At 30.2% G+C, this 13,823-nt stretch overlaps 1 protein-coding gene across 2 annotated transcripts in view; it reads left to right on the top strand.

The window, feature by feature from the left end:
* Positions 1 to 13,823, top strand: part of LOC130891227 (rotatin-like) — a 36,258-nt gene that overhangs the window by 4,489 nt on the left and 17,946 nt on the right. For both annotated transcript variants that reach the window (XM_057795841.1, XM_057795842.1), the window contains 8 exons: positions 413 to 674; positions 2,902 to 3,104; positions 3,196 to 3,621; positions 6,866 to 7,175; positions 7,359 to 7,562; positions 7,965 to 8,238; positions 9,835 to 10,025; positions 10,224 to 10,487. In XM_057795841.1, coding sequence (XP_057651824.1) covers positions 413 to 674; positions 2,902 to 3,104; positions 3,196 to 3,621; positions 6,866 to 7,175; positions 7,359 to 7,562; positions 7,965 to 8,238; positions 9,835 to 10,025; positions 10,224 to 10,487 — 2,134 coding nt within the window. The remainder of the gene's footprint in view (positions 1 to 412; positions 675 to 2,901; positions 3,105 to 3,195; positions 3,622 to 6,865; positions 7,176 to 7,358; positions 7,563 to 7,964; positions 8,239 to 9,834; positions 10,026 to 10,223; positions 10,488 to 13,823) is intronic.

A 13,823-nucleotide genomic window follows, 5' to 3' on the forward strand; every position in this document is an offset into this window, starting at 1 on the left:
CCCCTAAATGTTAGGGGTAGTCCACCCCTAAATTTTTTTTTTATTTTTTAGACAAAATTTTTAATTTCTATTTTTTTATGATTCAACATACAAAAATACATACAATCCTCAATTTTCACCCTTCTACGATCAACCCTTATTTTTTAATAGCCATTTTAGTAACTTAATCATTTTTCCTCTCCGGTCGAAAACTGATCAATCGTCATTTAATTAGTTAGAAATTACTAGGAAATTATTTATATGGCAAAACAACATTTGCCGGGTCAGCTAGTAAGTTATATAAAATGGTATGTCTACTAGGTTTAAAATTAAGGTAAATTAGATGAACGTAAAATCAAATCTAGTATTTATAGTTTGTAATTTGGTAGGAAAGTTTTTAAACATTCCGTATATACTGTGATGTGTTTTTCAGAATTTCTCTGAGGGGGAAGATAAATTTCACTTGAAGAAATACGAAAATGTTAAAAAAATATGTCAAGGGATGTCAGCTACCGTGCAAATCCTTAAAGAATACAAAAATTTAGCCATTTCCGAAAATATCCGTCTTGCCTCAGATTCTGTAGCTAGCATTGAATTTCATAAAAATTTTGATTTTCTCAAAGTTTATGTAGATGTATCCGCTAAATATTTCCCTCAAATATATAATGATACAAGTAAAACAGACATTTTTGAAGGTTCGTATATATTATTATCTTAATTTTAAAGTATAAATCACAATTGGTGTGCTGTTGGTTAAGTGAGGGACCTATGGAAGAGTAGAAATGTAGAATAATCTGATTTGTGCCAAATATCACCTAAGAAAATGAAGAATTTCCATCTGTTATGCCATCCATTTCCTTATACCAATTGTTTAGTTATCGAGACCATCTAATAGAAAATTAATATCAAAAGCTAACATCATATGCTTCTAACAATGAAAATATATATTATAAAGAGGCTAGATAGGTTGTTTAATTTTATCCTCTATAACTTAGCCTTTGCCTAGATGATTATCAAATATTCTAGAAAAACCTCAAGTATTCTAAAAAGTTCTGGAATTGCTTTGTGATTTTGTCTATCCAGGTCTTTCTCTATTTCTCGCTGTTTTATTGTTCTGGCTTCTGGTATTTTTCTGGTAATCCTTTTCTCACTCATCCTTTTCACGTGTCCAAACCATTTCAGTTGATTTTTTTCTATATATTATTATTGTATTTAATATTTGCCTGTATATTTAGTTGTTGATGTGGTCTAATTTAGTCTTGTCCTCAATTTTCCGGAAGAACCTCATTTCCGTTGTTTGTATCTTTTTATTGCGTCTTTCAGTAGTTGTCCATGTTTCGCAACCATATGTTAGTATGGATATAATTACTCTTTTATAAATTTCCACTCTTATTTTCTTCGTTATTTCATTATTCCCTAGAATAGACGTTTTTATCGTGTTAAATAGTTTTTCTGCATTTTTCTAATTTTCCATCTATTGCTATAATTGAACCGAGGTATTTGAAATATTCTATTTGTCTATTTCCTATCTTAATGTCTTGTGTCTTTGCTTCTGTACTTATAATCATCATCTTGGTTTTATCTATGTTTATGTTCATACTATATTTTTTAATCGTTTGGTTGTACAATTCGAGATTTTGTTTTAGTGTTTCTTCGTCTTCTGCAACTATGATCATGTCATCAGCATAGTATATTTCTGTTAGTGTAATTTTGTCCGTCTTTAAGTGCCCTACATTATAGCTTCTTGGACTGATTTTTATTTCTTGTATAACCTCATCAAGGACTTTTGTGTATAGCAGTGGACTTGATATGCAACTCTGTCTTCCTCCATTGTTTGTTTTGAATATTCTTGATTTTTCATAATTTCGTAATTTTTGTTATGTTTGCTATACAGATTTCTAATTAATTTTTGATTTATTTCTCTCTGTTCTAATCTCTCCCATATTTATTGTATTGAAGGCTTTTCCAGATTGTTGGAAAGCAGATATAAATTCCTCTTTTTTCCTATTGCTTTCTCCGCTGTTTATCACAGTATAAATATCGCGTCTTGTGTCCCTCTATTGGGATGTAATCCCGGAATCCCACCTGGGTGTCTTCTAGGGTTATTTTTAGTTTTACCCTTAATATCTTTTCTATGATTCTGGCAAATATTTTCACTACTTTACTTAATAAAGTAATGCCTTTGTACTTACTAAATTAATGTCTGTCTTACTTTTTAAATATTGTTGATATAATTCCTATTTGCCAGTCTTTGTGAGCAATTCCTGTTTTCATTATGAAATTTATAAGATGTTATAAATACCTCATAGCCCTTTCCAGTAGTGCTTTTATCATTATCATTTGGGTTGAGGAATCGAAATAAAACTGTCCAAGAGTTTCTTAAATTTCCAACGTTTCGATCCTTTATTTGATCTTTATCAAGACTCTGTTCCATACGTAATTTCGTACTACAAAGGACAATAATATAAGGGATGACATCTTCACCTGGTTTTTTCAAATTCATCGATAATACATATGAAACAGAACCTTCGAGTCCTCAGCCCACAACACCATTTGTGATCTTTTCTAATGTGATTTCCTCTTCCAGATTTATTTTATTTCGCCCGTTTTCATCTTCTCTTTTTTATCACTTTCGTCGTGACCACTCAGGAGTTGGTCTTCCTCTGTGATTACTATGCCTTTTTTTATCTTTTATATTATTTGGGGTTAAATTTTATTTTTCCGTTGTTTCCTCATCATGTTATAGAAAAGCTTTTGATTGTTATTGTATGTTATTCAGTTTCAACCTGAAGCCTTTCGTGAACTATTCATAAAATTTTGATTGAAAACATAAGTAGAATTTCTTTCATGAAAAAGAAAGTTAGACACTTTTATTTCTCCGATCCTTCGGTTTTATGTCCTACAATATTATCTTATTTGTAGAAGTAACATTGCGTCTTCTTAACCATGCTATGATGGATATTCGACAAGAAATGTATAGACTGTGTCACAAAATGATAGTTGCTTATATCGGTCCAAAAATAAATGATGCGACTGGAATTGTGGGATCACAAGTTTTATTTTTATTAAGAGCTAAGATTTTGGTGGAAATTTCTTGTTTTGGATTAAATTGTGACAATTTAGAGGTAATTAGTTGTTAACTTGATTAAGGAACTCTTAATAACAGGTTGTATCTTATTCAGTGATCAACGAATCTAAATAATATGTGTTTTTCAGATTCAAAAGTATTCTGAGGAGATTCTCACCTACATTTTAAAGTGTAAGATTTTAGTTTCGGATTCGGTGTGGAACAAAGTTATTCAAGCCTTAATTCCATCTCTACCTATAATAACCTGCCAAGTGTCCAAAAACTCTATTCTAGGAAAAGCCGTCTTATCTCTCGCCGATCCTGATGTAGCTAAAGAATCTTTATTACCAACCGTGACAATGGTCAAATGCAACGTAGAGTTTTTATTTTTAGACGATCCTCATTGGAAAGAAGAAGCATTTTCTAGGATTTGCTGGTTGTTATCCAGCCAGGAAAATGCTAGAGAACTTTTACCGGGATTTAATACACTTTACGATACGTCTTTAACTGGAATTTGTAAAGTAAAAAAAATAGTCGACATTAATAAAATTAGGAGAACAGATCATTTTTACCAAGTTAGTCAAATAATTCAAATATAATACATTATTATAAGCTCCTGGACAAAATTGACGCACCACTCATATTTTTCTCTTTATTCTCTATTTATTGATACTACACGACAAGTAGGCCACAGACCTTGTTTAATAGTGACATTTGTTATTTAAGTTAACTATGGTATCACATAATCTTCTTTTGATAGTAATTCGTATTAAACCTCGTTTTAGACATTTTCTTAAAAAGTGCTGATTAACTCAAAGTTTCTGTTACGAGCAAGCTATTGATTGTAATTTTTTTTATTACATGCATGTTTGGAGGTTCATTTGGAAGTATATCAAGTAAAAGTCAAAAGAAATTTGTCAATGGAGAAGACAGTGCGAGCATCGACTCTCCTGAATGAAGGATATTCAATGCGATATGCTGCTGGTTTGTTAAGAAGACATTATTCCAACATCAGTCGCATTGTGAGGCGACATAATGTTACGGCTTCGTACCATCGAAGATTAGGACAAGGACAAAAACATTGCACTAATCAAATTGATGATCGTTTTTTAAGACAATGTGCTATCATGCTATCAGTCACCAGCAATCTGCTAATAAATGAACTATCAGATGATCGAAACATCGATATACCATCTCGAATGGTTACAAGACGTTTACATGAAGCAGAAATTAAATTTTTCCAGACTATATCAGAATTGGTCTATCAATTATTGGAAATGGTTTCTGTTCTCCAATGAAACTAGAGCTAGCCTTAAAGCTTTAAATAGACGTTAGCGTGTCTGGCGAAGGCAAGACTAGGGGGTGGCTCTAAAATGTTTTACTTCGATGCTCGTACGGAATCGGTCTCTATACGTATGAGGTCTATGATTGCCCAATATTACTCAGACAACATTATTGTCGAACATGTAATGGTTATTGGCTACTTACATGATGTCCCTTTATAAGAGTGACTACCTAACAGTCCTGATATAAATCCTATAGAACATCTATGGGACTATCTCAAAAAGAGGATTAGAAGTCATAGTCCCCTGTTTCTAATTACAAGCAACTCATAGAGGACGCTATTGAAGAATAGGAGAATGTACAAAACAAACTTATATGGAAAAAATAAGGCAAATTAAGCATATGTTAAAATCATATTCAATAAATTTGTAGGTGTTCATTATTATTTCAAAGTAACTTAGTTTTTTGTGTGATTATATTGTAAATATTTAGATTAATTAAAGTGGTGCGTTAATTTTGTCTAGGAGTCTACTTATCCACCTTAACACAAAATCCACAACTTAGTTTAGACTTTAGATATTCAAATATTTTTTTGATAGTCAAATAGATTGTGTGAAATTACATCAAAATTGTGCTGAATAAATTTTTCTTCTTGGATATATGTTCTAGATTTTAGTTTTTTTACACAATTTATTTTTGACACTTATGACTTAATTTTGGTCTTTATAATTATATTGTCTGACAATAATATCAAACTTGAATATGTTTTAACTATACAATATTTTGTTATTAATTTTCAAAATGTAAATGTCAGTATACGAAAAGGAGCAATCATATAATTATTGTGAATTTTGCTCAATGTTCTCAATCATCATGGATGGATTTCTCCTTTTTATGTATATGACCAATTCCAAAAAATTTAGTTGTGTTTGACTTGCTTCAATTTTTTTTTTATTTAAATTGATGTATTTTGCTATTGTGTGGTTCATTTTTTTCATATTGATGACATTTTAATCTATCTTCCGAACATTAAAATGCCTATTCTATGTGAACAGCATTGAATTTATTATTGCCAAGCAGTATATTGATAAAACCTGAAATTAGAACAAAATTATAAAAAAATTATATTATTTATTGAAATGGGCCTAAAGTTAAGAGCATATATTTTAGAAATTTAATATAGATAGGCTCAAAAATTAGAAAATTTGAGAAATTTTTCTTGAAATATTTGTTTACGGCAGAATTTGACCATGATAACCTAAGATACAACGTTTTAGAACTAAACCGAGAAACTCTAATATTTTAAAACAAAACAGTTTTCAACAATCATAAAGTTCATTAGAAGCTATGACAGAGAAATGTTTAATAAATACTTTGAACTAAGGAGGAACAACTTACACGTTCTCACAGAGATTCTAACGTCACACGATCACTTGAGTCAACTTGAAGGAATAAAAATTGAAAAAAAAAATATCGACTTTTATGACAAAGAGAATGAAATACCTGGAGCTGTCTAAAATAATAGCTTTCATCAATGCTCTAGGAGTGTATGAAGAGCTGTAGCTTAGCTCTAACAAAAGGGGGACACAATCTTTCTATCTTTCATGTCGCAGTGCACGTACAAATTCCTTATGCCTAAGTCTAACAATCATAAAAATAAACTAATGGGGATTGTCAAGTTCTTAAACATATTTATAAAAAAACTAGCTTTTACCCGCAGCTTCGCTCGCATTGAAGCCATTAAATAAGTATCAGAGATCATAGGAATAAATCAATATGATAACTTTATTTTATTGTTTGACTGGGATTATAAATTTTAAAAAAATTCTACATATAATGAAGTTTCAGAAACTTAGAATATATTTTATTGAAATACAACAAACGTTAAAATATATTTCTCTATATAATAAATAATATTGAATTTTAAGAATTTAAAAAAATTTAAATGCAAAGTATTAATATGTTTGTAGACTATATTATAAGTTTTTCCATCTGGTACAAATATGTGTAAATTCCGGGCATTAGACACACGCGAACAGGCTATATATAGTTGACCATGAGAGAAGCATGGCTTGTCTAAATGCACTCCCGCTTCCTGTAATGTCTGCCCTTGTGCTTTGTTTATAGTAACAGCAAAGCTAGTTTAACGGGAAACTGAACCCTTTTGAATTAGAATGGAAGGTCAGTGGGAATACACCTAACCTCAAAAATTAAAATAGTTTTATACTGCATATATAATGATAGAAAAAGAAACAATTAATATTCCAAATAGCTGAAACTTTAGTCAATAAGATTGGATATTGACGTGACCGTCAGTGCAACGCTATTACAACTATTACTATGGGCTGGAACTTTATAACTGGAATGCTAGATGGCGTTGAAGAAACTAGACTTTGAAATTTTTTGACAAATAATTTTTTCTCAGAAGTAATATAGGATACTTTTTATAATACCTCCAAGAATATGTATACAGAGTTTCATGATGATCGGTTAAGTAGTTTTCACGTGTAACAAACTTATTTTTTTTTTTTCTAGCCAAGCAGCTTATATCAAGTTCTTGATGTATTGAATTCCACAAACGTAGAGCCGGTAATAAAAAGATCCGCTCTTAATCAAATTAGTGTGATGCTGGAAGATCCTCTACTTCATCAACTATTTTTGGACGCTAACGGCCTTAGTTTAATGATAAATATTATGAAAACAGCCATAACAGAAAAAGATTATAGAGATTATCCAGATTCTATCATTCCTGTTATATCTATTATAAAAAATCTTGCTTTGTATCACGCTAGTGTTAGAGAAGAATTAAGTACTGATGTGGACATGTTTTACTTTGTTATGAGAGGTAAGCTATAAATAATTGGTATTCTTATTGAAAACTCATTTTAAGTATTATGAAAATTCCATTGGAGTGATTTGATCTTTTCCAGAAAAAATGATAATAGTCATTTCTTTCTGTGTACATTTTATTATCACTATTTCTATTAATATATTTAATGTAATATAGTTATTTTTTTTTGTATTCCAGGACTTCTTTTATTTTTTACCGAAGAAAGATTTAAACAAGATGCTATAACCTTACTGCTCTTGTTAATTTTCAAAGATTTTATATATGGTACTCCTTCAAGAGCAAGTTTTAGCCTTCCTCAAATAATAGTTTCCAGAATTAGTCTTCCTTTTAGCTGTCATTCGCATTGGACAATTAGTGAATACACAGAGGCAAGCTTAAGAGGTAAGTTCAAATATGATGATGACAAATTGATCTATATGTAATCTACGTTTCCACATGAGTGATAACAAGCAATACTTCCAGACCTCAATCACTGATGACCATAAAAACTGCATTCCTCTTCAACAATTATTATTATTAGTAGTTATTTCATAAAAAGTATTCTAATATATCAGGTTATTCAGTTTTGCAATGATTTTTCTTGTAAATTTAAACATTAAATGTATGTTAGTTTGAAGACTTGAAAATCTTGTAAAAGTAATTATTTTCTGTAATATGTTGGGATTACATTACGTATTGAATAGTTTTACCAACTGGTATAAATTGAAGGTTTGTAAAAAGATAACGTATAAATATTATATTTAAATTAAACAAAAAGTATTTTTTATAAATATTTTATTTCAGAATCTATTACATCTGATCGATGGTGTCTTAGTTCTATACAAATTCAATGGAACGCTGAAATTTTTGGTGGATTTAATCAGCTTATGAAATGGGATGAGATATGTTATGAAGATCATCCATTTTATAATTTTGTAGATATTTTAAAACTCAATAAATACGATTTACAATGTATAAAAAATTCTTCGATTGATTACTGTATCAAACTGTATTTGACAACTATCCAAAATGCTACATCGCATGACATGGCTTTGGAATCCATAGACAATTTAACACTGTAAGTAGCACAATACTTGTATCCGTGTATACATTCCACCTTTTACATTGGCTGTACTCACCATATAATAATACTAATGGCTTACCATATAATAATACTGATAGGGTTGCTCTCTATATCATTTTATTAAGATGAATCAGTTCTCATAATCCATGTCTACACCTTCTCGCCTGTTGCAAATAAATGAAGAGTATCTCTAGTCTAAGTGGTGCTAATTTGCCTTTTCCATTATTTGCTTTATCGGGTAGTACTCACTATATCTCAAGGAAATGTTTAAATAATATTTATGTCCCATTTCAGCATTTTTTTTGGTCTAGTGAGCACTGTCAAATATCTGAGTTGGCAGTTTTCTTGGCACAATTTGTATATTTCAATATTGTTTTAAATTTTTGGCATGCATCTTTCAATTTTTTAACAGGGTACTTGCATTTTTTAAAAAGTATTTATTTTTTTGTTTATTTTATAAGTTCCTGATATAAAATAATGTCAAAAATTAAAATATATAATTAAAAGTGAAAAAATAATATCTAAATATTTAATTGAAAATCATGAAAATTTCAAATTTTTAATACATAACAATACATAAAAAAACTATTCTCATTGATCTTCAGTTGTGATGTCATAGGTTTAATAAAAACATTGAGCAGATGTCAGCTTGATGATCACGAGGTTATCGTTGCCGGCAACGTAGCGTGTGCTGTTATAATACACTTTTTATTTATTAGTTATTTTTCTATATATAAGAATAAAATGAATAATTCTTTTATGTGTTACATTCTTACATTATTACATAATGACGTTAAAAATTAGAAGTATAATAAATTTAATAAAAATAAAATATTGAAATAAGTCAAATTTGAATCTTACATTAAAATGATTCTGGCAACAAAAATAATTACATCTCGCTGGATCGTCAAAACGACCAACACTTTCAAACCATTTTTGTTATATATTCGAATTTCTTGGCATCATAAAAAAACTTTTATCAGGTTTTTTAGTCGTGTTATTTTTACATCCTGATACAAAACAAGATTTAAATACCATTTTTCAGATTAATCAAAGGTTAATAATAATGCTTATTTTAGAATAATCGAGAGAATGTCGTATTTACTTTGTATCGTATATTCAGTGTTTATTTTATACCTATGACATCACGCAATATGTCGGCCTTACTGAAATGTTTAAACTACCTACAAAATTTTTGAATTCTCAATAATTTTTTCTCTATAAATATTGATTGAAGAATTAAAAAAATATATAATAAAAGTTGTATATAAACTAACCAAAATTATTTTTTTTCTCAAACCATGCAAGTACCTTTTTCATTGTGTTTATTATTTATTTGAGAGATTGAATTTATTTTCAGATTTATAACTCTGTATCTTAGTATTTTGAGACAAATAAGAAACCATTTTCTTTCTGTTTTCAATGTTTTTCTGTTGTTTTCATTGTTTGTTTAACATTACTTCTCATTTCGTTATTTATTTGCATAATAATTGCATCGATTTATGTTGTTGCTTTTCTGTCACAGTTTTACTGAACAAATACAAATGAATTATCTCAAGTTAGTTTTTATACAATTCATAATTGTTTCAGGTATATGTACTTACATCAATTAGCTTTTCAGTTAAATGATACATACAAGAAAGAAGATTTTTTAAACTATCAATGGGACCAAACTTTTTTAAGGTTCTTAAATGTTTTACCATCAAGTGAAAATGATACAATTATATTGAAAAAAGTACTACAGTTTTTGAGCATCTTGATGTCTTATTATCCATCATCAGGTATTTGATGATTTTATAAATAGTTCAAAATGTATGAATTGTCTTAAAATTTATTTCACTTTACTTATTAGTGTCTCTAATTGAACTCATATTATTCTTAAATATCTCCAAATTATACAAAAAAAAAATCAAAATGAAAATTTACTCAAAAAAGTAGGCCTAGATCTTGGTTATATGGTTGAGCACTTTATTTTGTAGATGTTAGTTGCTGGATAACTAATTTTTTGAAAAATTCAAATCACTGTTTATTCGATTTATTGAACATAGAAAATACAACGGATGAAGATATTAAAATTGTGGCGCAAGAGTTATTAAAACTAATTACAGTGTGCGTTAAACAGGAACAACAATATTTGGACTATTATCTTCCTGTCCAAGAAAAGACAAAATCTTGGATAGGTGTAGTGAAAATTATTGCTACTAATTTAAAAAATTGCACCCGACAGCATTTTTATAATTTAGGTAAGTTAATGTTTGTTGAGAAACTTTGAAATTAATGTTTCTGTATTATAGATGTTCTCTTGAAGGTTACCCACAATTATTGGTGACTTAGAAAAATCACTTCCACTATAACATTTTCTTTAGCTCTGCATACAAACAGATGCCGAACATATCTGGGTTTATTCCGGATTTAGGTTATTACAGTATAAGTCAATGATAATAGAGCAAGAGCCTGTGAGGGCTAGACCTTCGTATTTTACGTAAGTGTGAAAGTTTTTCCATGTGAGTCCCACACACCACAGATAAGAATGATATCCACTCATGAAACCTGGATCGTGAAGGTAACAGGTAACAAAAGTGTACAAAATCTTTTCTCAAATTCATTAATTTAACGTGCTCAATTTTCTTGTTTATTTGTAGTAGTATTAAAACTTGCGATGTTCATTGCAAGACACATAGTATGGTTATAACCCTCCGCTGGACACTCCTAAACTATAATATTTTGTAATTATTTTTACCTATTATGAAAGCTGAATTTTATATATGTTATTCAGAAAATTATTAAATTGTGCTTCCTCCATAGCCAGATAGTTTTGTGGGCTCTATCATCCTGCCAGACGCATTGAAAGTGTTTAATAGATGCGAGAGTGGGGATCATATGCAGCAACTGTGCATCAGCTGCCTATTACTCTGTATTATCTGTTGAATGTTTATGCTCGTAGTAAACGTTATATTGATCATTTTTATACTTAATGAAATAAATGTGATTTAATAAAGTGTTATCATGAGTTTCGAAAACTTAAAATCAGTTTGTTTTGTCTGTAACAAAAGTGGTGAAGACTTGACAACATTTTCCGTGGAAACTGTCAGACTAATCTAAAATTTAGAAAAATACACAACCTTAAATACAAAGACGTAATTTTACCTGATGAGTATACAGACAATGGTTATCACCTGGCATGTTATAAAGCTTATACAGTATTGAGAAATATTGTAGTTCTGAACCTGAAAAAAAAAACAAGTAAGTGATGTAGCAACTGGTAACTCAGTTCCAATCTCAGAGTCTTCAACAACATCTCAACAAATATTACAGTCACAGGTAATAGATGCACAACCTTCAACATCTCAAGATAAATCTCACTTGTACTTACAGAATGACATCACAGTTTAATTAATTTCTTGATAAATTATGAAAAAAAATTACTAAACGATTCAGAATAAGCGAAAGTATATGTTTAATAAAAGATCACAATGGACTGAACGCTCTGTTTCACTCCTTTTTCTAGGCATCTGGTAGGATGATAGAACCCACAAAACTGTCTGGCAACTGAAGAAACTCAGTTCAATAATTTTCTGAATAACATATATAAAATTCAGCTTTCACTAAATAAGGTAGGTAGAATTACAAAAAATTATAATTTAGGGATGTTCGGCGGAGGCTGTAACCATACTACGTGTCTGGCAATGATCATGGTAAGTTTCAATGCTATTAAGAATAAAATAAAAAAATTGAACTTGATGAATTAATATAAAATTTCGTACACGTTTGTTACCTATTACCTGCTAAACGAACAACAATCCAGGTTTCAAGGGCATCATTCTTACCTGTGGTGTGTGGGACACACATGGCAGAACTTTCACGATAGGAAGGTCTGACTCGCACATCATTATAGTCTTAGACTATAATGATGTTTTTTTTTTTAAATAATATCAAGGGAAATGAATCTAAAATTAATAAATTATGTATACAAGTCAATACAAGTGGAGTTACTGATATCAATGTATGAGAATTGCCTACTTGTGTTGCTCTACACAATCATTTTCACTCATTGAGTAGAAAATGTGGTATGACTATTGCTATATATAATCAATTATTTGGGTGTAATCGTACTGTTTTTAAATGATTGTTAGCAATTTATTTCTTGGCTATGATACTGAACGAATGAAAGACAACACATAGCATGCTCGTCCTGTTTCTTATTAATATTCAAACCCTAAGACACAAAACAGATGTACTGTATCTTTTATTAGAGGAGCTTACATTTCCAGAAATTGTTGCCATCGCTGAACCTTGGTTAAATAATAATGAGCCTGTTCTTGTCAAAAACTATACCACAGTAGCCAGATTCAATAGAACTAATTTACCGCATGGAGGTACTTTGATCATGTCCACAAATAACGACTTTTCCTAATTAACACAGTTCAATGATAAAATATCTGAGAAAGTATTCAAATTTTCTATCGTCTATCACAAGACTTATGACCTCTATATTGTTTGTATTTATAGAACACCTGACGCTGACGTTCATACTTTCTGTAACAAACTACTGACCTTACTGGAGGACTGAAGCAAACTAATTCTATATGGCTATCTTAATACACTGTGTGTGTACTGGTCAAGAATGTCTTCAGTCAATTTTTGATTCATGCATATAACGGCTCCAACCAAAAGAACTAAAACCAGTTCTAGTACTATAGACTATATCGTGTCATCGTATGATTCAGAATCTACCGACTGTACTGTCTTTGATTCAGGTCTCTCCGATCATGAAGCAGTGTTAATAAAATTTTCGGTAAAATCCATTACTAAAAATGCTTCTCGCAAATTATGCCATATCTTTTCGGAAAAAGGTTTTCAAAACTTCAAACACCATTGTCAAACAACTGACTGGAACATGCTCTCTGGTGATATGGACTTCGAATTTTCTAGATTCATAAAAACACTAACTAGTCTAGCATCCAATTCTTTTCCCCTCAGGCGTTTTAAAAATAAGCAAAATAAACCCTAATCTATTAAAGGTTTACGTATATCTGCAAAGAACATGCGATCTTTCTCTCACCTAAGCAAATTCTCGGATAGTGTCTTCTTCAAAAATTATGTGAAACTATACAGAAAAATTTATTATAAGACAATAAAAGCTGCCAAAGATATTTATTATAATAGGACACTCGCCAATGTTTCTAAAGAAACATGGTCCATTGTGAATGATCTAAGAAATGAGGCTTCTTTATCGAGCATCTCATATCTGATAACCTCAATAATTACTTTGTGAATGTAGCCAAATATTCATCAAATTCTATAACTCCTCATGATCCGCTTTCATATATCCCTGATGCTAATGCTAACTTACACTTTAGCAGAGCTTCGCAGTACAATTAATGACATTAAAAATATCATAGGGAACTGATGGACTGATGTTTTCGAGTCTGCCCAATTGCACATTAAATCACCTTACCACTTTAATTAACGTTTCATTTCAAAATGTCACTTTTCACAATTGCCTTTCGACGGCTATAATTATACCTCTGCATAAAGGAGGAGATAAAAATCAAGCATCGAATTATCGCCCAATTGCA

The sequence above is a fragment of the Diorhabda carinulata genome, chromosome 3, assembly GCF_026250575.1.
Source record: "Diorhabda carinulata isolate Delta chromosome 3, icDioCari1.1, whole genome shotgun sequence".
In the NCBI taxonomy this organism is placed as follows: domain Eukaryota; kingdom Metazoa; phylum Arthropoda; class Insecta; order Coleoptera; family Chrysomelidae; genus Diorhabda; species Diorhabda carinulata.